Here is a 25,301-nt window from a genome sequence, read left to right as displayed (position 1 = left end):
GCCGTGCCCCACAGTACCTTGTGGGGAGGTCCCCTCAAACTGATTTTGTTTTGCTCCATGCTGTGCAACTCCCCCCACCCCTGACACACCCGATCTACCATTTTCTTTACCTCCAGGCAGCATGTCTAAAAGATGACCCTACTCATGACTTCCTCTGCCATGGGTTACAGTCCCTGCCTTTCTCCCAGAGGTATTTGCATTTTGGGAGTCTGGTTTAGTGAGGAAATTATTGAGAACCATTAGAGACATGGACTCTCTTCTCAGCTTGGTCATTAACTTGAGTTGGACAAGTTGTTCAGCATCTCTCCTCGTCATCTAAAATAGAGTGGGAGGGGGTAGGGCCGGGGTTGTAACTCAGTGACTAGAGAGCTCTCCGATGGAATGCACAGAGCCCTAGGTTCTGTTTTCCGTACTGCACGAACCAAATGTAATGCCAGCACTCGCTGCAGTCCCAGTACTTCAGGGTGGAGGCAGGAGAAAGTTGGTCATTCTCAGCTCCAAATCAAGTTCAAGGTTAGCCTGTGCTACATGTGACCCTGTCCAAATAAATAACACTGAGGATGCTGAGTTCAAGCCCAGTGGTGTTTTTAACTTTTTGAACCTACTAGTCACTGGATTCACACTATTGCCCAGCACATACATACATACATACATACATACATACATACATACATACTACTTTTAAAAATCATGAACACTTTTGATTCATTGAAAAGCCAGTATGGTAGCTGAGACTCATGAGTTAATTTCACTCTATTGCTGTTTGGAAAATATTCAAGGTTGGAGATTAAGGTTCCTTCCACTGTTTTGCCTTTTGTTGTGGGGCTGGAGCTTGCCTTCCCGAGCCTTGTATAATCTCTGCAGTGACATAGCAGGGCTTTTTTCAATTCCATGGCAGCTCACTGCTGGGTCCTCTGCTCTCCAGCTGCTCTCTGGTTGACCCCAGACAACCTCATGGTAAAAGCAGCCATTAGCTTAAGATGGTACCTGCAGTTATTGGCTACCCCAGTTCTCCTTGCTACCATGTCCCCTAGCCCTTCTTTCTGCTGTACTATGAAGAGTACCCATACTCTTCTGTCACTGAGTCAGAAAGTTTAGAGAGGGTGCCTGGTGTGTGCTTGTCTCTCACTCCCAGTCCTGGCAAGCTGCCTCACAGTGTATACTGGGGTCTCCAAAATGAGGCTGTCATAGCGCCCACCAACAGTCTCAGGCACCAGAAGCGTCACTGCTGATGTGCTAGAGTATGCAAGCTGGCAGTCGTTTAAAAAGAGAAAGTGAAGCTCGGGAGATGGCTCAGTGGTAAAAACACTTGCCACCAGGCCTTGACCTGAGTTCAGATTCTCAAAACCCACATGAAAGTTGGAGGTGTGACATGAGCATCTGTAATCCAGGACAGCAGACAAGAGACTAGGCTCTGGAAGCTTGCTACCTGCAACAGAAATCAACAGGCCCTGTCTCAAACAAGGTGGAGTAGAAGGACCAGCACCTGTGGAAAAGAGAGTGACTGAGACTGACTTACATTAAAGTAAGTGGTACTCATGTCTGTAGGGACGAGGTCAGAATCTGGAGATGTCAGCCAGTCAGCACTGTAGGTCCGAGATCAGCTGCAGCATCGCAGAGCAGCCCAGCCCTTGGCCCAGCACTGCCTTCCCACTATGGTTTCTATAGAGGTCATGTGTGTCCACTGCTCTCTTCCAGCCTGAGACAGCTTCCACAAGGTTTCCTAAGAAGTCCTTTCCCTTCCCTGCAGTCCCTCCTTTGTGTGTGTGTGTGTGTGTGTGTGTGTGTGTGTGTGTGTGTGTGTGGTGTGTGCGTGTCTCTGGGTGTGTATACATGCGTGCGATGCTCCTGGAGGTCCGAGGACAGTTTGGGGAAGTTGCTTCCCTCCTTTCACCACGTGTGTTTGGGAATTAAACAGGCGGTCAGAGTTGGTAGCATGCTCCTTCATTTACCTGTTGGAGCCATCTCTCCCCAACTCCACTGATTCTCCCTGTATATAGATTTTTTTTGAGCTGAGGATGCTTCTCTGGTCTTGCACTGGACCTGGTCAGAGGGAGCAATTTGGAGACTGAGACAGGACCATAAAATTAGCCTGGGCTATACAATAGAAACCTTGTCTCAAACAAAACAAAAAACCAGACCCTCTTGATTGAGCCGGATCCCTCCACGTAGCTGCCGTCTCCTGTCTTTTAGATTGCTGTAACTGCATTTACCAACCCAGTTTCCTTTAAGTAGCCTTGCTTCCTGGATGTGGCTCTGGGAATCCATCAACTCCTGTGTGAGTCTTGCAGTATTTGGAGTTCTAGACTTTTTCTGGGGGAAAAAAAAAAAAAAAAGATTCCATCTTTCTGGGCATGTTCCTTAATGGTTCTGGCTGCTTCTCAAGTTTCTAATATTTTAAACTCAGTTGAATGTGGGACCTGGGTCTTTAAGACATCTTCTCATTAATGGATGTGTACAGATGCTACATGCTGCCCAGGCTGTGATGTTTACCCCACAGTCATACTTTACCTGGGTCTCTGCAGCACCCTGTATTCTAGTCCACAGGGAACCCATGGCCTCTGTACCTGGTCTATGCCCCCCTTTCAACCTACCACAGGTCCTATTTACAACACTGTTTGGTCCATCCCAGATAACTTCCCCATGCCACAGTTCTGGTCTCTTTGAAGCCAGGATTCCAACTTCAGCCAAAAAAACAAAAAACAAAAACCTGATCCTATCAAATCACCTCTGGGATAAAATCTAAAAATCCTTAGTAATGTAATTCCGCTCCCCCACTGGCCTTTTAACTGGTCTTTCTCCTTTCTGGCCCGTTTCTCCCTCCTTCCCAAGCCACTCCCACCACAGTTTATGGTTAACTCTCTCCTCCCCTTCCTTCCTGGGAAGGTCTAAGTCAGATTCTTTTGTTGTAAAACTTTCATAGGAGTTTCTCTTGCACATTCCTATTAGTCAGCATCTCTTTCCCCTGGGAAGCCAGTGTGCTGTGTGCTTTAAGGGACCTGAGTTTCCTTTACCCTTGGGTCTCCCCAGTGCTCTGCACTGCACCCACAAGCATTCTAGTGTTGATGGAGTGAAGGACCTGTAGGCTAGTGGTCTGGTCTCTTTCTGTTGTTCAGACAGGGTTTCTCTGGGCAACAGCTCTGACTGTTCTGGACTCAATTTGTAGATCAGGCTTGGCCTTGAGCTCACAGAGATCTGACTGCCTCAGCCTCCAGAGTGCTGAGATTAAAGGCAAGCCCCACCATGCCCTGCCCTGGTGGGTGGTGTTAACACAACACCGGTTGTCTGGCAGACCACAGCTGGAAGCCCTGCTGAAGTTTCTGACTCAGGTGTCTTGGGAAGGATGAGGTGGAGTCTCTTAGCACTGTCCACATCAGTGGGCTTCCAGGTTTTGTTTTTTGTTTTTTGTTTTTTTTTCCCCAGATTTTCTTTAAATTTCTTAGGGTTAAAAAAAATTATAATCCACATGCTAGAATCTTCACTCCCATTTGTTAATTACCGTGATGGATGCTGTTTGGTTATCTTTCAGGTCCCATCTGAAGTATGGATGCAGGGATGTGGGCAGAGTTCCTGTCACATAGATCTAGCTAGTTTCATATTCCCTATATAACCCAAGCAAACCCTGAATTCAAGGCAGTTGTCCTGTAACAAGATTATAGACATATGTTACCACACCTAGTCACCTTTTTGTTTCTTTTGAGAAATGCTCTGAATTTGTGGTCCTTCTGCCTCAGCTTTGGAAATGCTGGCATTATAGATATGTGCCCCTATGTTCCTTATCCCTTCCCTTTTTTTCTGAGACAACATGACCTTCCTATATTGCCATGGCTGGCCTTGGATTCATGGATTCATTATGCCCCTGCCCCAGTCTAACCAAGTAGCTGTGACCATAGGTGTGTATCACTGTACCCAGCCACTGTCTGTTAATTATAGATTGTTTACATATAAGTATGTGTTACATATCCCAGAGAACATAAATTTTTAAAAATATTCAAAGTAATATTCTTCCCTGTGCCTAGTGGATTATTCTACTCAGTTTAACAGTTCAGTTAAAAAGTCAGTATTCAAAATTTTTCTCTTTCCTTCCCTCCATCCCTCCCTTCCTCTTTTTCTCTTTCTCTCTCTCTCTCTTTCTTTCGACAGAGTTTTACTTGTAGTGCTTATTGGCTTGAAACTCCCTATGTAGATCAGACCACCCTTGAAATCACAGAAATCTACCTGCCTTTGTCCTCTAAGTGCTGGAATTGCAGGTCTATGCCATCACACCTGACTTGCTTGCTTTATTTTTAATTTGGTTGTGAAAGTCCATGGTGTAAAAGAGAGTCTGTACCATGCCAAACACTCTCTATGTGCAGATTTCCCACCCCTGGCATGAAGGGCAGGGTGGGGGATAGTCACAGCCTCCACTCCTAAGCCAGCATACCTCAGGTACCTAGCTCATCCAAGGCCACTGCTGTGTGGCAGCTTGATTGGTTAATCCGTGTGTGTAGATCCACCAAAGTCCACTCTGATGCTCTTCAGGGTTCCAGGGGGTTCTGCCCTGGCTTCTCTCTGCAGATAGCCTGAAAAGCTAGGAGTGGGCCTAGTGACCAGAGTCTCAGGGCTGATGGATACCTGGGTGGTTTTTCTCTTGCTTTTCTGTGTCTGAGAATGCTACCAGGGAAGAATCTGCTGCAGGCTGGAAGGTAGATGAGCAGTGGGGGGAAGGCTGAGGCTCAGATGATTGAGGGGTGTGCGTGTGTGTGTGTGTGTGTGTGTGTGTGTGTGTGTGTGCAGCCAGCCACAGGGCCCAGGCTTGGATTTCTCCATTGGTCTGTCTCCTGCTAAAGTCATGAGGATTGTGGGGTTAAGAGGGCTGGCAAGGTAGAGGTCAGGACCTGTTACAGCAAATTTAGAAGGATCAGACATCTGGGGGAGGGATTCAGGCCCACTTCCTGCATCCAGTCCACCATCTTCCCATGACCTCATAGGAGACCAACATGGTGTGGCTGCCAGGGAAATCAGAGGGCCCCACAGTGACTCCCTGTCCCTCAGCTGTGCCCAATGCATTGGTGTTGGAATAAGGCTGGGTAATTCTCCTAAGCCATTTGCACGGCAGACTTAATTGTATTCTCTTCCTGTGTCCTGGGTGGGTTGGGTGGGGCAGAGGTATGGGAGGACTAGATTTCAGAGGGCGGTGATGCCTGTGTCTTGCAGTGGAGCCTGGGTGATGGACAGGATGAAAGAATGTGGCTAGTGACTCAGATTGCAGCCTCATCTGGCATCAGAACTACCAGAGGAGCATCTAAGGGACTTCCCAGGTTCTTCCCCAACTGCTGAATCTGTCTCTGCGTGATATCCCAATGCATGTGTTTTTAAAGCCCTAAGGGGGGATGCAAAGGCACACTGAAGCAGGGTGCAGATCTTCACAGTAGATAGGAAGAAACATGCTAAAGGGAAGTAAATGAAAGCAGAACTAAAGAATGGTCCAGGCTCTAATGTGCTGGGCTGCAAGGACCCATTTCTTGGCCTGTGCCACCCCCACCCCCACCCCCATGCAGTCTTTAAACACTCCCCCTTTCACTTATCACACTTGTGTCTGTGTATCTGTGTCCCATGAGGCTGCTGCTACCAGAGTATGACCAAGAGTGGGCCTGGTGAGATGGCTTAGTTGCTGAAGTGCCTGCTATAGTGAGCATGAGGTCCCAGATCTCCCAGTGCCCAAGTAAGCTGTGCATGGTAGTGTATATACCAGTACTAGGGGTTGGGCAGAAACAAGAGGATTACTGACTGCACCGGCTGGCTGCCTTAGCCCAATCAGTGAGCGCCAGGTTCATTGAGAGACCTTGCTTCAGAAAATTTGATGGAGAGCCATTGAGGAAGTCAGGCGTTGACTCACACCATGCACAGGATTCTCTCCCGGACTCTCTGCATCTGCCCAGGTCTCATATAAGATTTGAGGGTGTGGTCTGTCCCCCGTGGATTCCCACAGTGTCTCATGGGACTGTGTGCTGGTTGCTCTCCCTGGTTCACCTGCTCAGTGTTTCTTTGTACACGTGCCAGAGAGCATACGAGATTATGTGGAGTCCATTGTGACTCCCCCACAGCTGCAACAGGTGACAGAGATGCTTTTCAGTCTGCCCAACTGCTTTCGAGAAGCAACCCCATCCACATGCAGGGTTGGGAGCTGACCTTCTGCTGCTGCGTGTCTCTCGTTGCTGTGAGGATATTGCCTGGGATAGCGGGCTGTGAGTGTGCTAGTCTCCCTCGCCAGCTCTGAGAGGCTGGGGAAGCTTCTGCAGAGGCTGGCCTGCAGCCATAGCAAGCAGCTCCGCTTCTGAACACCATCTAGTTTGTGGCTCTGTTACAGACATGCTTGTATATGTCTTAGGTGAATGCCGGTGTATCTGTTCTTCTGGGGTAGTTTCTGGAGCAACACTCTGGGCTGCTGAGTAGGGTACTGGGGTTCAGGGCATATGTTTGCTCTCTGAGAGCATTCAGGAACTTTCTATCTACTCTAGTGGCCTGTGTGGTCACTGATAAGAGTGGCACAGGACATACTTACATCTGCCCCTGAGCTTGACCAGTGGCTGTAGACCCTGGTCAGGTCAAACCCGTTCTGAGGGGGCCAGGTGCCACTGCACCAGAACACAGATTTGTATCCTCTGAATGCATTAGTTCCATGAGAGTTAGGGCATGGATGTCCCCGTGGTAAGCAGCCCTTGACTGCTGGATATTTGACATGAACCAGTTTTCTGCAGCTTACCTGGTATTTCCCAGCTGGCAAACAGCAGTGCAGACTTGGAATCCCATCATCCTCCCTGACCCCCGCTGACGCCAGCCTTGACTGGTCCGTTCTTTCTTTCTTTCTACACACAGAGATTGAATACCTGCTGTCTGCTGGGTATGTTGCAGGCTGTCTGGATATGACAGTTAAAAAGACAAGCACATCCATCACCTGTCCTGAGCACACAGCCTCCATTCATGGCCAGTCTGTTAATAAACCACAGCAAAGGCCCCACTAAGTGCCATGAAAACAAAGCTGTGCTTCAGGGAAGGCGACATTTTAAGAACACTCTGAGATCCCAGGAGAATAAATGTGGATTGACACACGTGTGACACCAGAGCCAAGGCAAGAGGATATGGCAAGGCTGAGACCAGGATGGACTAGAGGGAGTTCCAGGCTAACTTGGGCAACTTAGTGACACTCTGTGTTGATTAAAAAAGTAAACCAGAGAGCTGGGCTGTAGCTCAGTGGCAGAGTGCTTGTCTAGCCTGCATAGAACCCTGGGTGCAATCTACAGTGCTACACACGACCAGGTTTGGTGATGTGTTCCATCACTTGGGTACTTGAGACAGGAGAATTCAAGGAGAGGAGGAGGAGGGGGAGGAGAGAAGGAATGCCATGGACGACTGTGGATGGGGTGACTTAAATGAACTGATACAAGTGTGGGAAGTTATGTTGGCTGGCGAGTACTCTGTGCACGGCAGCCCCAGGCAGAACCTTGCCATGGAAGAGCTTCTTACTCTCTTAAGGCTCAGACCTTGAATGGTTGGAACTCTGAAATACAATGTTTTTTAGATTTATTAATTTACTGTATGTATATGAGTACACTATAGCTGTCTCCAGACACACCAGAAGAGGGCATTGGGTCCCATCAACAGACGGTTGTGAGCCACCATATGGTTGCTGGGAATTGAACTCAGGACCTCTGGAAGAGCAGCCATTGCTCTTAACCACGGAGCCATCTCTCCAGCCCCTGAAATGCGTTTGTTAATTTACCTTTTTCAGCTGTGACTGAGTGTGTTGAAGGCAATGGACTCTGACCACATCAGCCATCCTTCCATGCAAGACTACTTTTAAGTTGGGGTCTTCTCTTGTCTGGATAGAGATGGCAGCCATTTTGGTAACCATTGGCCTACCCTTCTCTCTCCCTCTTCCCTGTCTCTTTTGGTTTTTTGTTTGTTTGTTTGTTTATTTGTTTGTTTTGTTTTGTTTTGAGACAAGGTTTTTCTGTGTAGCCTTGGTTGGCTATCTGTCCTGGAACTCATTCTGTATAGACAGCTGGTCTTGAACTCACAAATGAGCTTAAGTGCTGGGATTAGAGGCATGTGCCACCACGTCTGCCTGGCTCTACCCTGGTCTTTCTGAGGTTACAGCAGCTCCAGAAGACACCCATTACTGCTCGGCTTCTGCCTAGACCTTTTCTGCCTTTACTCTGGTGGGTGGAGGTTCAGGTGCTTTGAGGTGGGTGGACAGTACTCTTTGCTGTGGTAATCTGCATGTTGATGCAGGATTCTTGATGCCCCCTGCACTGGTATTTGTGGGGAGAGAACTTGACAGGCTTGTCTTAAGGGCCAGAGTGGACCACCCTGGGCCACTGGATTTTACCCAGAGAGAGTCTGAATGGTGGTTCTGGTTCCTACTGTTAGCGCTGATTCATAATACTATTCTACCGTCTAGGCTAGTGATTTGGTTCTAAACTGTGAAGGAAAATAATGTCTTTTAAAATTGTTTTTTGTTTGCTTGTTACTGTTCCATGCCTGTGTGCCACATACCTTACTGAAAGGACAGAACTGCTATGAAGTAGTTAAGATTCTTCCTAGGAAACAGGTGAGTGGATGGGGCTTGAACGTTCGAGTGGGTAGCTTGTTCCAGGTCACGGCTGCTGAGGAGCTGTCCTGGGTGCACAGCCAGGTCAACTTCAGAGCTGTGCACGAAACCTTAGCTTTGACCCACACCTGCCAACCACTCTGGCAATAACCTGGAGGTCCTCTAGTCTGTCTGTCTGTCTGTCTGTCCATCCCCCCCACCCCCTTTCCTTCACCTTTGCCTCACTATGAATCTGGGTTCTCCTGGAGCTCTCTGGATGTGGCAGGGTCTTAGGGGAAGTCCTTTCCCTTCATGGCTCTGACATACTTAATATAATAAGGTCAGTGCTCACAGATGAGAAACATACCCAGAGATTTTGACCCACGTCTGGAAAATAGGAAAAGATGCATAGTTTTCCAATCAAAGTAGGCTAAAGTGTAATTAGGGGCCTAGGGCTTGCCTCTGCAAACAGGAGCAGGAATCTGATTGGCAGCCTGTTGAGCAAGAGCAGAGTAGCACCCTGTGAATCGTCATGGCAACCGTGTATGCAGAACACCTCCCTACTCTGTTAAGCTAAGCCCTCTCCTGGGATAAGAGGTGGCTTACTTGACCTTTACTAAGTGCCTAGGGAGAGTTTAGGGTGGTGCTTGTTGTTAGGTACTTGGTAAACTTACCTTTTGGATCTATTAGCACATCCCGAGGTGTAGGTTGGGCCACTTGTTCTTTGAGATAGGAAGACTGGCCTGGAGAGGTCAGATTGGCAAACTGGACCCCACTTTTGTGTTGTAATGGCCTCTTTTTGCATGCCCCTTCCAGACTAGATACCCTTGGGTCAGGAGGCAAGGACACTGTTTCTGCTGTCACCCTATCTCCTGTTGAGTGAGTTCCAGCATTTGTGGGATAAATTGAGGCTGAGTGATCTTTCCAGAACAGTGATGAGGCCCTTAGGTTTGCAGGACCTTGTGGACTGTGACCCTATAATCAGGGTGGGATCTGATTTAAGGACTTACTCCTAAGCCAGTGGATACAAAGTGACATGTGCCAGCTTATTGTATTCCATGGTTATTTATTACAGCTAAAAATGGGAAGCCACCCAAAACAACCCCACCCCCAAAGGCAGTGTTGTAGGTTAGTTTGAGGGTAAAGGCAAGAAAAATAAGAATCCAAAGTTCTAAACACACTTTGGAGATAGATAGGTGGAGTAGTTACTGGGGCAACAGGAAGACTGGAGGTAGGAGGGTTCGCTGAATTCTCGTAGTCTGATTCTGAAACCAGGATGATGAGTATATTTCTACTTCATCATCATCACCATCCCTGGAAAACAAACAACAAAAAGGTGGGTTCTGAACCAGGTATTCTATTGTGGATCACAGCACAGTCCGCTTGTCCTGGCTCTCGGGAAGTTTGAGGAAGACTGAGATACCACCACAGCAAGGAGCCGCTTCCAAGGTGTCAGCCCTGGTCTCCACCCCTGGAGCTTATCCCCAATTGCCACGGTGTAATGCAGTCTTTTCCCAACTGAGTGAAGTGAAGGGTCCAATAGACTGTTCCAGAGCATTCTTGATGCCATGTGAAGGGTCCGGTAGACTGTTCTAGAGCATTCTTGATGCCATGTGAAGGGTCCGGTAGACTGTTCTAGAGCATTCTTGATGCCATGTGAAGGGTCCGGTAGACTGTTCTAGAGCATTCTTGATGCCATGTGAAGGGTCCAGTAGACTGCTCTAGAGCATTCTTGATTTCCCAGGTTATTTTTGATGCCTTTCTGATCAGCAAACATTTACTGAGAGCTAATCACAAGGAGGAGTAGGGGACTGGGGCAGAGAGTCCCTGTCTCTGTTCTCTGGGTGCAGCTCCTTGCTTGGTAAGGAGCACGCTTGTGAAAAGCCAAGCACAGCACAGTCTCCCAAGTGCCTTCCTACCCAGTATCTGGCCTGGTTCCTTGGGTTCCTCTGCGGGGATAGATCTTCCCATTCTAGTGGTGAGCACTCTCAAAAGCCACAGTTCTGGCCTGGGGTTGGAACTCATTTTGTGGAGTTTGCCTAGCATGCCGAAGTCTTGGGTTCATCTCCAGCACAGTAACCTGGATACACACCCAGCTTCCTGGTACTTGGGTGGCAGAGGCAAGAGGGTCAGAAGTTAAAGGTCTTCAGTTGCAGTAGAGACTTTATGGCAGCCGGGCCTACATGAGAGTCTGTCTTAAAACAACAAACAAACAATATATTCTTAAGTGGAAACGCCTAGAGCCAGAATACACTGACTCCATCTCACATGTCCCTGTGCTAATAATCAAAGCAGCATTCCCTAGGATGTCCCCATTGTGTGGCAGAGGCCTACTTCTACCAGAAAATGTGGCCGTTGGCAGCCTTCAGTAAAGTCCTTTTGCACACTTGCCACAGAACAACTGTAACAGTCAGAGCAGCCTGTCTGAGTCAGGTCGCTCCTTCCCCTGTAGGGTCCAAGGACCGAACTCAGCTCATCAGGCTGACTCCAGCCATCTCTCCAGTGCCTCCCGCCCCCACCCTCTTACAGCCACCCAGCTGCAGAGTGTGGCCAAGCCTGCTTCCCACTTACTTAGCGTTTGGCCATAGCTGTTCTTCCATTTTTAAGAGCCCCCCAGAGAAAACAAAACCCAACAGCATTTTTAGAAGTGACCCACAACACATGCTTAGCAGGGCTTCATATGATATTACTCATCTGTATAATGGGCGCTCGGCACAGTTTCTATACAAAACTCTTGTTTAGGGTTTTGATTAGCGTGGGTTTCCCACTTTCCTGCCTAAACACCCCTAATGCCCTCAGCTGTCCGTCATCCCAGTTCTCAGATGCCCTCCCACCCTGGTTGTCTTCTTCCTCTCAGTCTGCCCTTGAAGTTCTGGAATTTACGGTTTGGTCTTATAGGTGCAGCTGGAGTTCGGGACACTATCACCAAGTAGTTAAGTTTTTGTTACATTTTTCTGGACAGTTGTGTATTCAAACGTGGGTGTCATAGTATCCATGTGGAGGTCAGAGGACAACTTGTAGGAGCTGGTTCTTTCCACATGTATGCTTCACAAATCCAGCTCAGGTCATTAGGTTTGGTAACAGAGCATCTTCACACCGAGTCCCCCCCTCCCCGCCCCCATCCTTGGTACCAGAGCTTGAATACAAGGCATGTTAGTACCTGCTAGGCAAGCACTCTACCGGTGAGCCACACCCCCGCCCATGCCTGCCTTTTTCACTTGACACAGACTGAAGAGCTTAGCTTTGTCTTTGTGGGCTGCTGTGATTGAGGGCGGTGGGGTGCTCTTTCAGAAACTGATCCCCCAGCGTTATCACCTATGTCCAGCCAACTAGCCCCTCCCAGCAGTCCTAAAAGTTGTAACATTTTATTCTTCGGCATTTTAAGATTAAAGCAGTTGCTAGTCTGTGGTGGTGCATGCCTTTAATCCCAGCACTCGGGAGGCAGAGGCAGGTGGATGGATTTCTGAATTCAAGTCCAGCCTGCTCTACAGAGCAAGTTCCAGGACAGCCAGTGGTACACAGAGAAACCCTGTCTTGACAAGAAACAAAACAAAATTAAAGCAGCTACAGACCCATGAACAACAGCTAACTCAATCTGTATTCTATTTTTAAAATAATTAAGTATAGGTCAGGTTGCATAGCAAGACCAGGAGGAGGAAAGGAAGGGCCCTGCGGAGCTAAGGGAAACCTGCAGCGCCTGGTTTGGCTTACTTTTCCCTTCCTCCTCTTCCTTTCCCCCTCCCTCTCCCTTTCTTCCCCCTTATTGCCCTCCCCTTCCTCCTCCTTTTGCCCCTCCTTCCTGCCCTCCTCCCCCTCCCCCTTCCACTAGGAGTTTTACCATTAAGGATTTGATTTGTCCAGCTTGGCAAGTTGAGTGCATCCTGTTAGGCTAAGGGGGACTGATTAACTGATGAACTCGCTTCAAATGCATGGCCGTGGCTGATTGGTGAGGTTCTTCTACATGGTCGCTGCCCAGATCATCCGGTCCCCATTGGAGCTTGGGTGCCTGGGCACCAGGACTTGCTCAGCTCCTGTGATTGAGGAGGCTGCTCGTCAGGTCTGGTCAAGGTGGCAGGAAGGGAGCCAAGGGCAAGGTTTCTTCTGAGGTTATTAGACTTCGTGTCTGTTTCCATGCCTTCTGGGGTCTGAGAGGCCTGGTAGAGAGGCCGTGGCCCAGCCCGAGCCTGTGGACCACCCTCTCTGGTTCTTTTATTTGCCCCACTTTCCTCTTGCTTCAAGGAGTTTCCCCCTGGATATCTGGGGCCTAGGCTGAGAGGACAGGGAGCAGCCCAAGGTTTCCATCACAGACTAATTCTGATCTTTGCATATAGAACGGTTGGTTTCCAGCTCATTAGGCGACTGAAGATAGCTTTGACCTCTTGGTCTCCTGCTGAGAGCTGGGACCACACTTCATCAGGCATAGTCTGTTTGGTGCTGGGGATCAAACCCAGGGTCTCACGTGTGCTAAATAAACAAGCATTCTACCAACTTAGCTATATCGGCATCCCTCAGGCGTGTTTGTTTTGGTTTTTTGCATAGCCAATTGGAAGTGGGGTAGATGTCCAAACCAGGGCTCCAGTGCCCTGGCCCGGGATTCTGAATGCTTTGTGCCTTTTGAGATGAGTCATGGCGGGGTCGCGGATGGTCGCAGTCCTTTGAACAGTGAAGCTGGAGAAGTGATCTCACTTGTATCATGCAGTCAACATCTCAAGGTAGAAACCCCAGGGAATGTGCCCAGCTTTCTTTAGCAGTCAGCCGTGAGTCCACTAGTGGTCACAGAATCACTAGGTCTAAACCTCCCGTCTGATTGCCACTGGCATCCCTCAGCTGGCACAGCTGGGCTGCCCAACTGTGGCTCTAGTGGGATGTTTTGCCTCAGAAATCATCTAGAAGCTTCTCTAGAACAATTGCCCACCTCCAGCCGGAGTGGCTTGTTCCTCATGTGACCGCTCAGTGAGCACACACTGATGCCAGCCCCTCTGTGCAGGGAGCCTGGGAATGTGGACTGAGTCTTTAGACCTGTGCAGAGGCTGTCAGAGGGCCTTGGTAGACAGGAACCAGCTCCTGAGAATGGTAGGGTAGGGGACGTTAGCATTCCTGTGACATGCAATGCTGGTGAGGCATAGCTTGGAAGGAGGCGTGGGGTTGTGGGCCTGGAAATCCTGCTTTGGGTTTGCACTTGATCTCCATGCCCATTAAAGGTTTCGAGGGAGGAATAATGGTCCACAACATAACATCACTGGATCTGTGGCCCCAACCCAACCTTTCTGCGTCCAGCTTTTCTATTGCACAGGGACTGCAGCCTTTTCTAAGAGCATATCAACCACTGTGGCTTTCTCGGGAATTACAGTGTTAAGTGGGGTGGAGGATCTTGTTAGTGGAGGGGGTTCCTGCCCATTCCCACCCCCTCACCAGGGGCTTGGGTACCGCTGGGTGCTTGCTCTCTGAGATGACTGATGAGACCCCCACATTTGGAACCTCACAACCTGGGCGTCTGGGGACTAATTTTATAATCTTGGTGTACAGAAAGAGCCTAGCTGACCAGTTTATCCATTTTAACTATTACCTAGAATAATGAACCGTCTTGTACCTTTGCATGCTGAATCCATGTCTAAGGTCGCTGTGCCTCCTTTAGGGAGTCCTGCCTGAGGGGATGTTCATGGACATGGAATTTTAGGACCTCAGCTCTTTATTCGAGCCCCACTGCCCAGTGTGTAGCCTGGAGGATGAGGCAGAAGCCCAGAGTGGGCCAGCAACTTCTACCAGGGGACACAGCAAATTTAGAGATACATCAGGGACAGAAGCCAAGCATCTGCTGCATAGTGTGTGAGTGGCTTTTGACTAACCAGCCCTTTTCTGGCTACCTGGACTACTAGTGCCCTGTCTCTTACTGTACGCCAGCCCCCACGGGAAGGAGGGAAGGCGGGAAGGCGGGAAGGGAACACCTGTTAAGAGAATGGAGCCTGTTACACTTGGCCACCACCTCCGGCCTCCCTCGCTTCTCTCTCCACCCCATCTCTCTTTCACCACTGTACCCTCCTGACAGGCAGTCAGACCCCACAGCCGCTCTCTGGCTGTTTCCAGCTTCTTTGGTAACTTTCTGTTACCTGAAAGTGGGACCAGGGCAGGGCCAGGCAACCAAGGAAGGCTTGGTTGAAATGGAAGGCAGGAACGAGGCTTTAAAAGGAGGACAACTTGGGGCGGGAGTTCGGCTCAGCAGTTAACAGCCCTTGCTGCTCTTGTAGAAGACCCCGGGTCGGTCAGAATCTACTTGAGGCTCACTGGCGTTTGTAACACCCGTTTCAAAATATCTGACAACTTTTCTGGCCCCTTCGAGCAGCACACAGTGCACAGGCACGTATTTTAATCTTTAAAAAACCAAAGATAAGAGGAACGCAAAGGCTGGGGGCAGAAGCTAAGTGTCCTTTTGGACAAGCCTCGCCAGCACCGGACATTTCCAGCGAGTGGAAGCGTCCCTAGCACCGACTCCTTCTGTGGCGAAGCACAGGCGATGTCACCCGACAGCACGTGGAGAGGGGGGAGGAGCCGGGGACAAGTGCGAGTCACTGGGCTGGCGGGCTGCTGCAGTCGCAGCCTGCCCTGCCTACTGGACCTATGAGCCTGCCTGATCATCTTCGGCCCGCCCTCCTGCCTCCAAGTAATGAGGATGGCGTCACCGCTGCCCGAGCCACGTGCTCCCCCGCCGCCTGCCTGCCGAGCTGCTTTGTACGCAGCAGCAAAAATCCGAGGCCCAGAGAGGCTTTCAATTCTTGGGGAGGGTTTTGTTTGTTTTTAAAGAGAAGGACCTTGCCCCTGGCTAAGACTAAGGAAGACCCTGAGAGGCATGGACACCCCAAGCCTGGCTGCCAGGATGCTGCAGGAACTCGGGAGCTTACTTTAGGGGATGGAGGTGGAGGGCTGATTCTGACCTAGGACAGAAGACTTGGTGTGGCAGAAAAGAAAAATAAATCACCCAGCTCAGAGTTCCTTGGTCTCTCTCTGCCCAGCCCCTCTGCACCTGGGTCTTCTGCTGAACAATCAATCTCTCTGGCCCACTTGAGCCCATACTGTGGGCCACATTTTAAAAATTTAAATAATAAGAGGGCTGGAGAGATGGCTCAGCAGTTAAGAGCAGTAGCGCTCTTGCAGAGGACCTGGGTTCTGTTCTCAGGACTCACATCCAGCTCCTCACAGGCCCCTGTAATTCCTCCCAGAGATTGTCTCCTGCAGGCTCCCCTACACAAGTGGCATTCTCTCACAGAGACATAAATAAAACTTAGGATTTCATCTAGAGATTTTTTTTAAATCTTAAGTGTGGTGTTAGTTTTCACTGTGTGTGTATGTATGCACACGCGCGCGCACGCGCACACACACCTATACACACAAAAAGTATCTGCGTTCTGAGTAAATGGTTTTGTTTGCTTGCTTTTAGTTTTATTTGTATTGATGTGGATGTGTAATTAATGTGTACTCAAGGCCCTGGGGGAGACTAGGGGATCCACTCTCCTCCCCAGCTGGAGTTACAGGCAGTTGTGAGCCTCTGCCCTTGGTGCACTACGAAAGCTGCAAGTGCGCTTGCCTGCTGAGCCGTCTCTCTAAGCTCCTAAAATGTATTCCTTGAGGTGGGTTATGGTGGGAAAACACTGACCTGTACTCCGTAAGACCTCTGTAACTTTGAAAATATCCAACCTTCCCCCCAGAGCTGCGTCCCTTTCCTTGTGGAGCTTGATTGGCTTCTGTAGGTTTCACCACACGGGTTGGTAAGTAGATTTTACCGTTAAAAGGAACGAATGCAAGTGTATGTCTGTTATCGCTGTTCCAAACCTCGGTGACTCACACAATTTGGCCTTCTAGCCAGGGATGGGATCTGCCGCAGGGGATGGCCCATTTAAAAGCTGACCTAGTTAAAACCCAGGAGCACCAAAAAACACTGGGTCAATTTGATTTGAGTCTTTTTGTTGGAAGCTTGGAACCCGGAGCCTAAATTGGTCAGGGACTGACAAGTTTGAAACCAAACTGCATATGTTTATCCAATTCTTGTTCAGTAAAGGAAGCACAAATTATAGCTGGAGGTTGGTGTAGAAAACCAGGCAGAGCAAGATGTAGAGGTTGAACCTAGAGGGTTTGTTTGAACGTGCTCCACAGCTCCAGAGCAGGAGGGAAGGCTTGGGATGTTGGGCTAGGAGCCCGTGGCAGGAAAAGCTTGGAGGGCTGGAAGTCCCATGCGGTGTTACCATCTTCCCGTGGATGCCACAGTAGAGCCCACAGGTAAGGGGATGATGGGTAGCTTTATTTTTTTTTTCAAGCTGGCAAAATTCTAGGCTAGGCTTCTTACGTGTTTAATCCAGCCCTAGGCCGTTGGCACTAGAATTCTGAGAGGAAACTGGAAGCCCAGAGAGGTGAGAAGAGGGAGACCAGTGGTTCCCACCCTTCTTAACATGGGGATCCCAACCATCAATTATTCTCATTGCTACTTCATAACTGTAATTTTGCTACTGCTGTGAATCGTACTGTAAATATCTGTGTTTTCTGATGGTCTTGGGCGGACCCCTGTGGAAGGGTCGTTCAACCCCAGAGAGGTCAAGACCCACAGGTTAAGAACAGCTGGGCCGCTGGGTGGTGGCGGCGCATGCCTTTAATCCCAGCACTTGGGAGGCAGAGGCAGGTGGATTTCTGAGTTCGAGGCCAGCCTGGTCTACAGAGTGAGTTCCAGGACAGCCAGGGCTACACAGAGAAACCCTGTCTCGAAAAACAAACAAACCAAAAAAAAAAAAAAAAGAACAGCTGGGCCAGAGAAGAACTTGGACTAGAGCCAGGTCTGTCTGACTAGAGTCCACCTTCTGCCTAGCCTGAGTTGCCATAGAAGTTTTGAAAAAGTAAGAGGCAGCTGTCAAAGTGTCCTTCGCCCTGGATCATTATGTTTTTAAAAGGCTGTCATAGACCCAAGCTGTCCATTTTAATCGGAGCCAGCGTCACAGCCATGTGACCTACACACATAGTTGGCGGTCACTGTCATGGACTTGTATGTGAGGCTTCGTTTTGTATTTTGTTTTGAGACGAGTTTCACATAGCCCAGGCTGGTCTCAAACTCAGTGTGTAGCTGAGGATGGTATTGAACTTGTAATCCTTCTTTCCGGTTTATGTAGTATTGGGGGGGTCAAACAGGAGACTTAGTACATGCTAGGGAAACATATTTTATCTACATATTTTATCAAGCAAGGGGCCCACCGTTTCCTTTTGCACTGGGCTGTAGTTGTAACTACAGCCATTCCTGACCGAGACAGCACCTCTCCTTGGTCTCTCTGGGTGCCTCTATCTCCCCTCTGTGGCCTGTTGGGGCTGTTTACCAGCTAGCTGTGGCTTCCCAGCATGCCACCATCTCTCTTTCTGGCCGACTACTCCTCTACCCCCATCTCGGTTCACCATGGATTCTGTGACCCTTCAGTCAACAATGCGGCAGGAGCGTCCTGCGTAGAGAGGACTGAAGCTATGTGTGCTGAGTGCTGCGGCAGTTTGGTAGGGTCCGCTGATCCTCTGTCAGGGCTGGGACCTGACTGGCATAGGCACGCACCCAAAGCCTTTGCATGAAAGATAGAGTGTGTGCACCGATTCCACCTGCTGTAGTGCACTTTTTATGCTCCTTATGCCTGGGCTGTCTGCACCCCCACCTCCTTGTATTCCCAGTACTTATATTGTCCCTGTAAGAGGGACGTTTGCTAAAGCAGTGCTGTCCTGTGCGTGCGTTCCCTCTAGGCTGATTATGGGGAAGGACAGTCTCTGACCTCTAGGGGGATCAGATGCTTAATTTAATACACAGTGAAATGATTCATGTTGTCGCCTCAGAGCTTGGTGCCCAGCCTTGGGTTCTTAGAGCCAGCCACAGGGATGGCTTCCTGGGTGGAGATCTTGAACTAGATTTGGGTACAAGGGTAGGTGATGGGGAAGGCTAGTAGGTCATTAACCAGCTGTGATTGTGATTTTAGAAGCTAGAGTTTGTAGTTATATATAGGTTAAGCTGATGTCACTCCCCTTCTCCTAAGGAGGTGTAATCTTCGACTCCAGAGAACAGAGGTGGTATCATTCAACCCAGATTAGGGGGTCTTGCATCCATGGTGAGACCGGTCACCAGTAGCCCAGGCTGTTGCATGACCACATCCTTCAAGACAAACATGCCTGAAGTAACTGCGCGGCCGTGACTGGGGCTGCAGCGTTAGAGAGAAGAAAGGTCACATCTGAGAAATTTGTAAGGACCTTGAAACAAACAAGTTCTTGTGTTGAGTGAATGTGTTTGTGTTTATCATGAAGTTCAGCTCTCACTGGTAAGAAACAAGACAGACCCAAGCCTGGGGTGGGGGTCACGGGGTAAGGTTTACGAACACAAGAGCCAGGCCAGGCTGACTTCTTATGAATGTGTGGTGCCTCCCTACTGACTGCAGAGTGTGAATGTCACCTCCTCCTGGGTGTGACCTCTGGGGCAATGAAGATAGCCTCCTGCCTGGGGCTGGACGAACCTGTGTAAGCAGAGTAGTCCTGGTCTCTGGGGCCATAGAGTAATTAAGTGCATTGGGATGTTGTTGTTGTTTTAAGGGCTGGTGGAACCAGCAAGTCGTCTAAACCCAAAGTACAAATTTTCAGTTTAATTTTAACTTGTAGTTCGCTTACACTCAGGACTTGGCAAGGGAAGTGGGCCTTTATTCTATTTTTTTTTTTAAGCACAGCCCTCCTTGGATACAAAAGGGATGTTCTCACATGGAAGGGCTGAAGAGGCTGCCAAGGACAGCGGAAGTGGGTTAGAAATGATAACAGTTGCAGGGTGAGTCCCCTAAGTCGCAGGCCTTGGGAGACAGGCAGGGGTTGGGGTGGAGAGAGGACAGGCAGGGAGGACGGTCAGAGGCTCACATGGGAACTATGGCTAGAGTTTTCCACTCTGTCCGGTTTGAGCCACTTCTTGGCCTGCAGGGCTTGGGCTTTCTGCACAGTCCTGAAACCTTTGGGTTTATTCCCCGGCCCCTCCTAAACAGTGCAGGACACCCTTACTCATTGTCAGGAAGGAGGTGCAGAAAAGCCAAGGAGACTGGGAAAGGCTACCTCAGACTTTTCCAGGAGAGGAAACAGCCCCTGCTCTTTGGAGCCCCATACCCCACAGGAGGAGGAGTGCATAGCCCCCTGAGCCAGGCCAGATTGAGATCTGCACCTTGGTGACTGAGGAGGTGGATGTGATGCTTACCTAGCTGGTGAGACTGAAAAGGACTGAAGGGAAGCCATTACAGCCATGGGGGCTTATGGAGTTGAGTGACATCTGGGCAGGCACACCTGTGCCTTGGAATGTCAGATGCTTCAGGGTCAGCCATGCTGAGTAGCCAGCATTGCACTTTGCTTAGGCAGCCACCTGCTGGGCCTGCACTTCAGGCTAAGTCTTTCTTTTTCTTACTCATTGTTTGAGACAATTTCTCCTATAATCCAGGCGGGCATCATACTTGGCTGTGTAGCCAGTGGTGACCTTGAACAGAGTTTGCGTGCCGTGCTGCTGGGGATCAGATCCCAATACTCTACCGACTGAGCCAGGTCCTCACTGGTGTTTCTGAGTGTGGCTGGAAATGGAGGACTCCCCCTCCATGGCGTAGCTAGGGTGTGTGTAATGTTAAGATGTGTCTGTTAAGGGGAAGGCTGTCAGAGACAGAGAAGAGAGAGAGAGAGAGAGAGAGAGAGAGAGAGAGAGAGAGAGAGAGAGAGAAACAGTAGCTGTGATGACTTACATATTATCCCTGAGAGGAGGGGCTCCCAGTTTGGGTGTGGTGCTGGGAGGTGAAGGGGACTGGCCTGATCAGCTAGCTGTTGGTAGCAGGAATTGGGGAGGTGCCGACCGTCCCTCCCTCCCATTACCCACCCCCCACATAGAGACAACTTGCCCTAGAAATTCCATTGACCATCCAGCATTACTTTCCTCATCCCAGGTCCCTCTCATGCTTGCTAATGGCATTGAGGGGGGAGGCCGTTGACCACTCTAGGAAAACCACATATGTCTGCAGCCTCTGAGGGTACATGAGGATCTGCCTCTGGAAACCAGAAAAACAGCTAAGGAAGGAGACCAGGAGACCGGACCACAGGAGCCCAACCCCTCATACTCATCTCCCTCAGCCCCACAGCCACGCTCCCTCCGCTCACTTGCTGCCCAAGGCCAGGCCTCCTCTCGATGCAGTTTTCTGCTTTAGGGTGGAGGGTTCCAAGAGCGTCATTCTTTTGCTCTAACCAGTGAGTGGCTGGACCTGGGCCCGTGGCCTCTTAGATCCATCGAGAAGATGGAGCATGGCCAGGGCAGAGGCTTGGAGCTTGTGATTCAGGGAGGAAGGTGATGTTCCTGGCTTTCTTTCCTTCAGGTAGAACTGTGAAACCCTGCTAGGCTGTACTGCATGGAGCACTCACTGTCTCCACAGGGAAGAAAGAAGGCAGGGCTCTGAGACCCTGGTGCCTGTAGCCCCTGCCCTGCCCTGCCCTGCCCTGCCCTGCCCTGCCCTGCCCTGCCCTGCCCTGCCCTGCCCTGCCCTGCCCTGCCCTGCCCATTAGCCTGGAGTAGACCCTGTTGTACTTTCCCTGCAGAGTGACTGAATACAAGCAGTTGCTGGAAGACCAGAGGAATCTCTAGAGAAGGTCCTCTTAGAGGAAAGGTGCAGTCATGGCTGGGGACTGGCTTGTGGGCTATTTGTGCAAGGTGTTCAGGGAGGGGGACAGTGACAACTCTGTGAGCCATGTGGGCCTGTGGTGAGTCCCATGGATGGGGGGTGCAGCACATCCAGTCAGCATTTTTTGATGTTTCCCAGAGGCTACAGGGTGGAAGCTGGTTCTGAGGCTGAGGACAAGTGCCATCTGGAGGGGTCAGTCTCCTCTGTTTAGTCTGCCTTCAGCCAATCCTGGGGCCACAGATCTCTAATCCCAAGAAGTGAGTCAGGATTACAAATTGAAGGCCTTTAAAGCTATGTATAAGGGAAGTTCAGGTCCAACTTAGGCAACTCCGAGAAAGCCTGTGCCAAATAAAAAGGGATGGGAAAAAAAAAAGTGAAATAAAGTAAACGGTGCTTGCCTAGCGTGTCTGAGTCCCTCGGCTCAACCCTCAATTCCACAGCACAGTAAGGTTCCCGATGTCACCAAGAAAGAGACTGGGCCTCACAAGCACCTGGCTTGCCCAGGAGTCCTTGGTCTACCTGCCAATTCCTACAGTTGTTTGTGACTTTTCTGAGACCCACTGGCTTTCCCCTGACCTATTATCCATTTGCTGTGTTCACCCGAGCCAGCAACTGCCTCTGCAGTGAGTTTGGTTTGGAATCTCCTCACAAGAGTGACTTTTACTGTCTCTGTCATAAACAGAGAAATACCTCCCACCACCTTTCCTCCCTGTCTTTCGAGAGGGAGTAGGTAGAGACCCTCATGTTTCAGCATGGGCTATCTTCGGAGTACAGGTTTTCTCTTCATCTACAAGGCAGGGACCAAGGAACGCATCCATGAACCATGTGGTCCAGTAACCGTGCCTCTTATCTCTGTATACCTAAGATTAAAATAACACCAAGTGTTGAGGGCTTCCCGAGGCTTGTGACTCTGTTCTTGGACAGCACCAAGTATTTTCTTTCTGGTGGGACCATCTGCTGGGCAGTACTGTCTAAGCACGAGGATGTGGAAGAGGGTTCTCTGCAATACTGCTCCTACAGTGATGAGGGCCAGGCCTCGGTGACAGGCTGAGGCCCAAGGAAGGAGGGTGAGCAAGCGTGAATGAGTGTGCTGTGTGCAAGCCATGATCATTGGGGGTGGGGGTGGGGAGATGGGACAGGGGTGGGGAGAGAGGACCAGGACCACAAGGTGGGGGCGGAACATGGGAAGTCAGTAGCTTTCCTCCAGTGGGCATCTGGTCTGGGCATTTGTTTTGTTTTTTAGGTTTTTCTCTCTTTTTTTTTTTTTTTTTTTTTGGTTTTTTGTTTGTTTGTTTGTTTGTTTTGTTTTTCGAGACAGGGTTTCTCTGCCTCCCAAGTGCTGGGATTAAAGGCGTGCACCACCACTGCCCGGCTGGCCTGGGCATTTGTAGGCCGGGATACCAAGTGCCACCATCATTCTGCCTGATGCCTGTAGGCAGTGGGGACTGTGGTTTTCATTGTATACTGGGGTTGAAGAAAGACTATGTAGCAGGGATATATACACACACACACATGCAGGCGTGCGCGCCTTGGTAACAGCAAAGCGTCCTGGTTATGCTCTGTGTTGATGATGCTCTGGTTATGCTCTGGGTCTTGTTGATGGTGGAAAGATGGTAGGCTGGTCATCAAAGGCTTGCTTGCTCCAAGGCAGTTCTGATCTGAATAAGGCAATAGCTGGGACACTGGGGTTAGGGCACCTCTCTGACCCCTTCCCCATGTCCACTCACACACCCACCTTCCCTTTTCAGGTGAAAGAGCTGGTCCTGGATAACTGTAAGTCAATTGAAGGCAAAATTAAAGGCCTCACGGATGAGTTTGAAGAACTGGAATTCCTAAGTACAATCAACGTAGGCCTCACCTCCATTTCGAACTTACCAAAGTTAAACAAACTCAAGAAGGTAAACAGCCTAGGAGCTGGGAGGCTCCGGGTGGGGGTGCTTTGTGTTCCGGGAGCATAATTAAGGGCAAGACCAGGTGCTTGCTGCAACCTGCTGGCATGGTCCCTGGGGATGTTCCCTTCCTGATGTCTGGGGAGAATGACTCTGAGGTTGGTGTTAAATGCACTTTCCCTTCCTGCCTCATACAGCTTGAATTAAGTGAAAACAGAATCTCAGGGGACCTGGAAGTATTGGCAGAGAAATGTCCGAACCTTAAGCATCTAAATTTAAGTGGCAACAAAATAAAAGATCTCAGCACAATAGAGCCGCTGGTAAGTCCCTAGGGTCCTCCCCTTTCCTTGGGGGCAGTGGGGAGCCCAATTTTCACAGTTATATTTATTTATCACTGTTTTCTTTGACTCTCATCCTGTGCTGTGAGATAGCATGGGTACTATTTCTGCTTAGTCCATGGAGAATTCAGTTGGACCAAGGTCACCTGGCCAGAATGGGCACCCAGCGTGGGGCAGGGAATGGAGCCTGGTCTGGTGTGTGCCCTTCAGCCTGGGTTGTGGTATGTCTGGGCTCATAGCCTGACTGGCTTGCCACCCTTTGAGGAGAGAGGAGCAAATCTAGTAAGCTGACTCGAGGTAGATCGACCATCACTTCTTCCAAGCGTTAGGCTAGTGGGTTAGGGGTTAGTGCCAGCACAGACACGGTATCCCTGGAGTCTGAGGCTGTGCCTGGTGGGAGCCCTATGTAGGCCTTCATTTGCATACAGAGAGAAGAGTATCTCTATTGGTGACCAGGGCCTCAGAGACCGGATGGATGACACTTCTGGTTCTTGCTTTACTCCTTTTCCACTTAGAAAGGGAGCTTTTAGTCAGAATGACAGTCTCTACGACCAGCATCCCAACATCCCAGCATCCCAACATCCCGGGTGCAGCTTTGCTTTTGGTTTTTAAGGAAACGGCCTGAAGATGTGACAAAAAGACATCCTTTAAAGATAGAGAAAAGTCGCAAAGCTTGACTTGAGGAAGGGCCAGGGACGCGGCAAAAGTGGCTGGTCCGAGTCCACAGAGCACTCATCAGTCTCTGGACACTCTGAGGTCATGGCATCAGGTGGCCATAACAGCAAGCTTTTTCAAACTCAGGCTTTGCCTGTCTGTCTGTCTGTCTGTCTGTCTTGCTAATAAGGCACAGGACCACAGGAAGTTCTTTCTAGCTCTCCCACTGACCTAGGTGAAGGCAGAGCTACTGTCTGTCATCTGCTTGGAAGCCCTGACATCATCATTTTGTTACAAAAGGAAACCTCTTTAAAGTCCTGGCTCACTTGTGTCAGGAGTGTGTATATACCTTGATTCTGTAAGGTCTTCCCGAGGCAGTGTGGGGCTCACTTGTGTCAGGAGTGTGTATACACCTGATTCTGTAAGGTCTTCCCGAGGCAGTGTGGGGCTCACTTGTGTCAGGAGTGTGTATATACCTGATTCTGTAAGGTCTTCCTGAGGCAGTGTGGCAGGGTCACCACGGGGGAGCATGCAGGTCACCTGTGTTCATGTGGCTTCCTGTCCTGGTTATTGATATGGTGTCCTCTCTCCTCCCAGGGTTGGAACCTGTTTTGGGTTGTGAAGGTGCTGAGCTGCCTCACACAGACCAGAGCTCAGATGTCCTTTGCCTTTGGCCCCTCCACTAAGAGTCACCTGGTCTATATACAAAAGTAGTAGAGGATCAAGACTGACTCTGAGGGGTCTACTCTTCCTAGTTTGACCTGGTCCCCATGGCAACAGGGACTCAGTGTATGATGGGTCCTTGAATGAGGTGAGAGGTCAGGATTCAGCTGCATTTCTTGTTAGCTGTGTGCCCCCTCACTTCCTGGGCCTCCATTTTCTTAATAAAGCCCTTACTGTGCAGACATGAAGATATGAGTTCAAATCCTCAGAGCCCAAGTAACAGCTGGAATTGGCAATGCACCCCTGGACCCCCAGTGCTAGGATATTGTCCTCATATGGGTTTCAGGGGCTGGGCCAGCAGTCTAACCAAAATGATGAGTTCCATACATACATACATACGTACGTACATACATACATACACACACACACGTGTGTGTGTGAATAAAAGAAAAATAAACAGATAAAGAGAAAGATAAACAGAGTTGACATCTAACTTCTTCTCAGG

At 49.7% G+C, this 25,301-nt stretch overlaps 1 protein-coding gene across 5 annotated transcripts in view; it reads left to right on the top strand.

Moving 5' to 3' along the window:
* Positions 1–25,301, top strand: part of Anp32a (acidic nuclear phosphoprotein 32 family member A) — a 37,821-nt gene that overhangs the window by 6,740 nt on the left and 5,780 nt on the right. For all 5 annotated transcript variants that reach the window (XM_076925332.1, XM_076925335.1, XM_076925334.1 and 2 more), the window contains exons 2-3: positions 23,001–23,150; positions 23,339–23,461. In XM_076925332.1, the coding sequence (XP_076781447.1) occupies positions 23,001–23,150; positions 23,339–23,461 (273 nt within the window). The remainder of the gene's footprint in view (positions 1–23,000; positions 23,151–23,338; positions 23,462–25,301) is intronic.

Source organism: Arvicanthis niloticus, chromosome 26 (assembly GCF_011762505.2).
Source record: "Arvicanthis niloticus isolate mArvNil1 chromosome 26, mArvNil1.pat.X, whole genome shotgun sequence".
Taxonomy (NCBI): Eukaryota; Metazoa; Chordata; class Mammalia; order Rodentia; family Muridae; genus Arvicanthis; species Arvicanthis niloticus.
The sequence above is the reverse complement of the archived record's forward strand: the minus strand, read 5'-3'. Positions and strand labels throughout refer to the sequence as shown.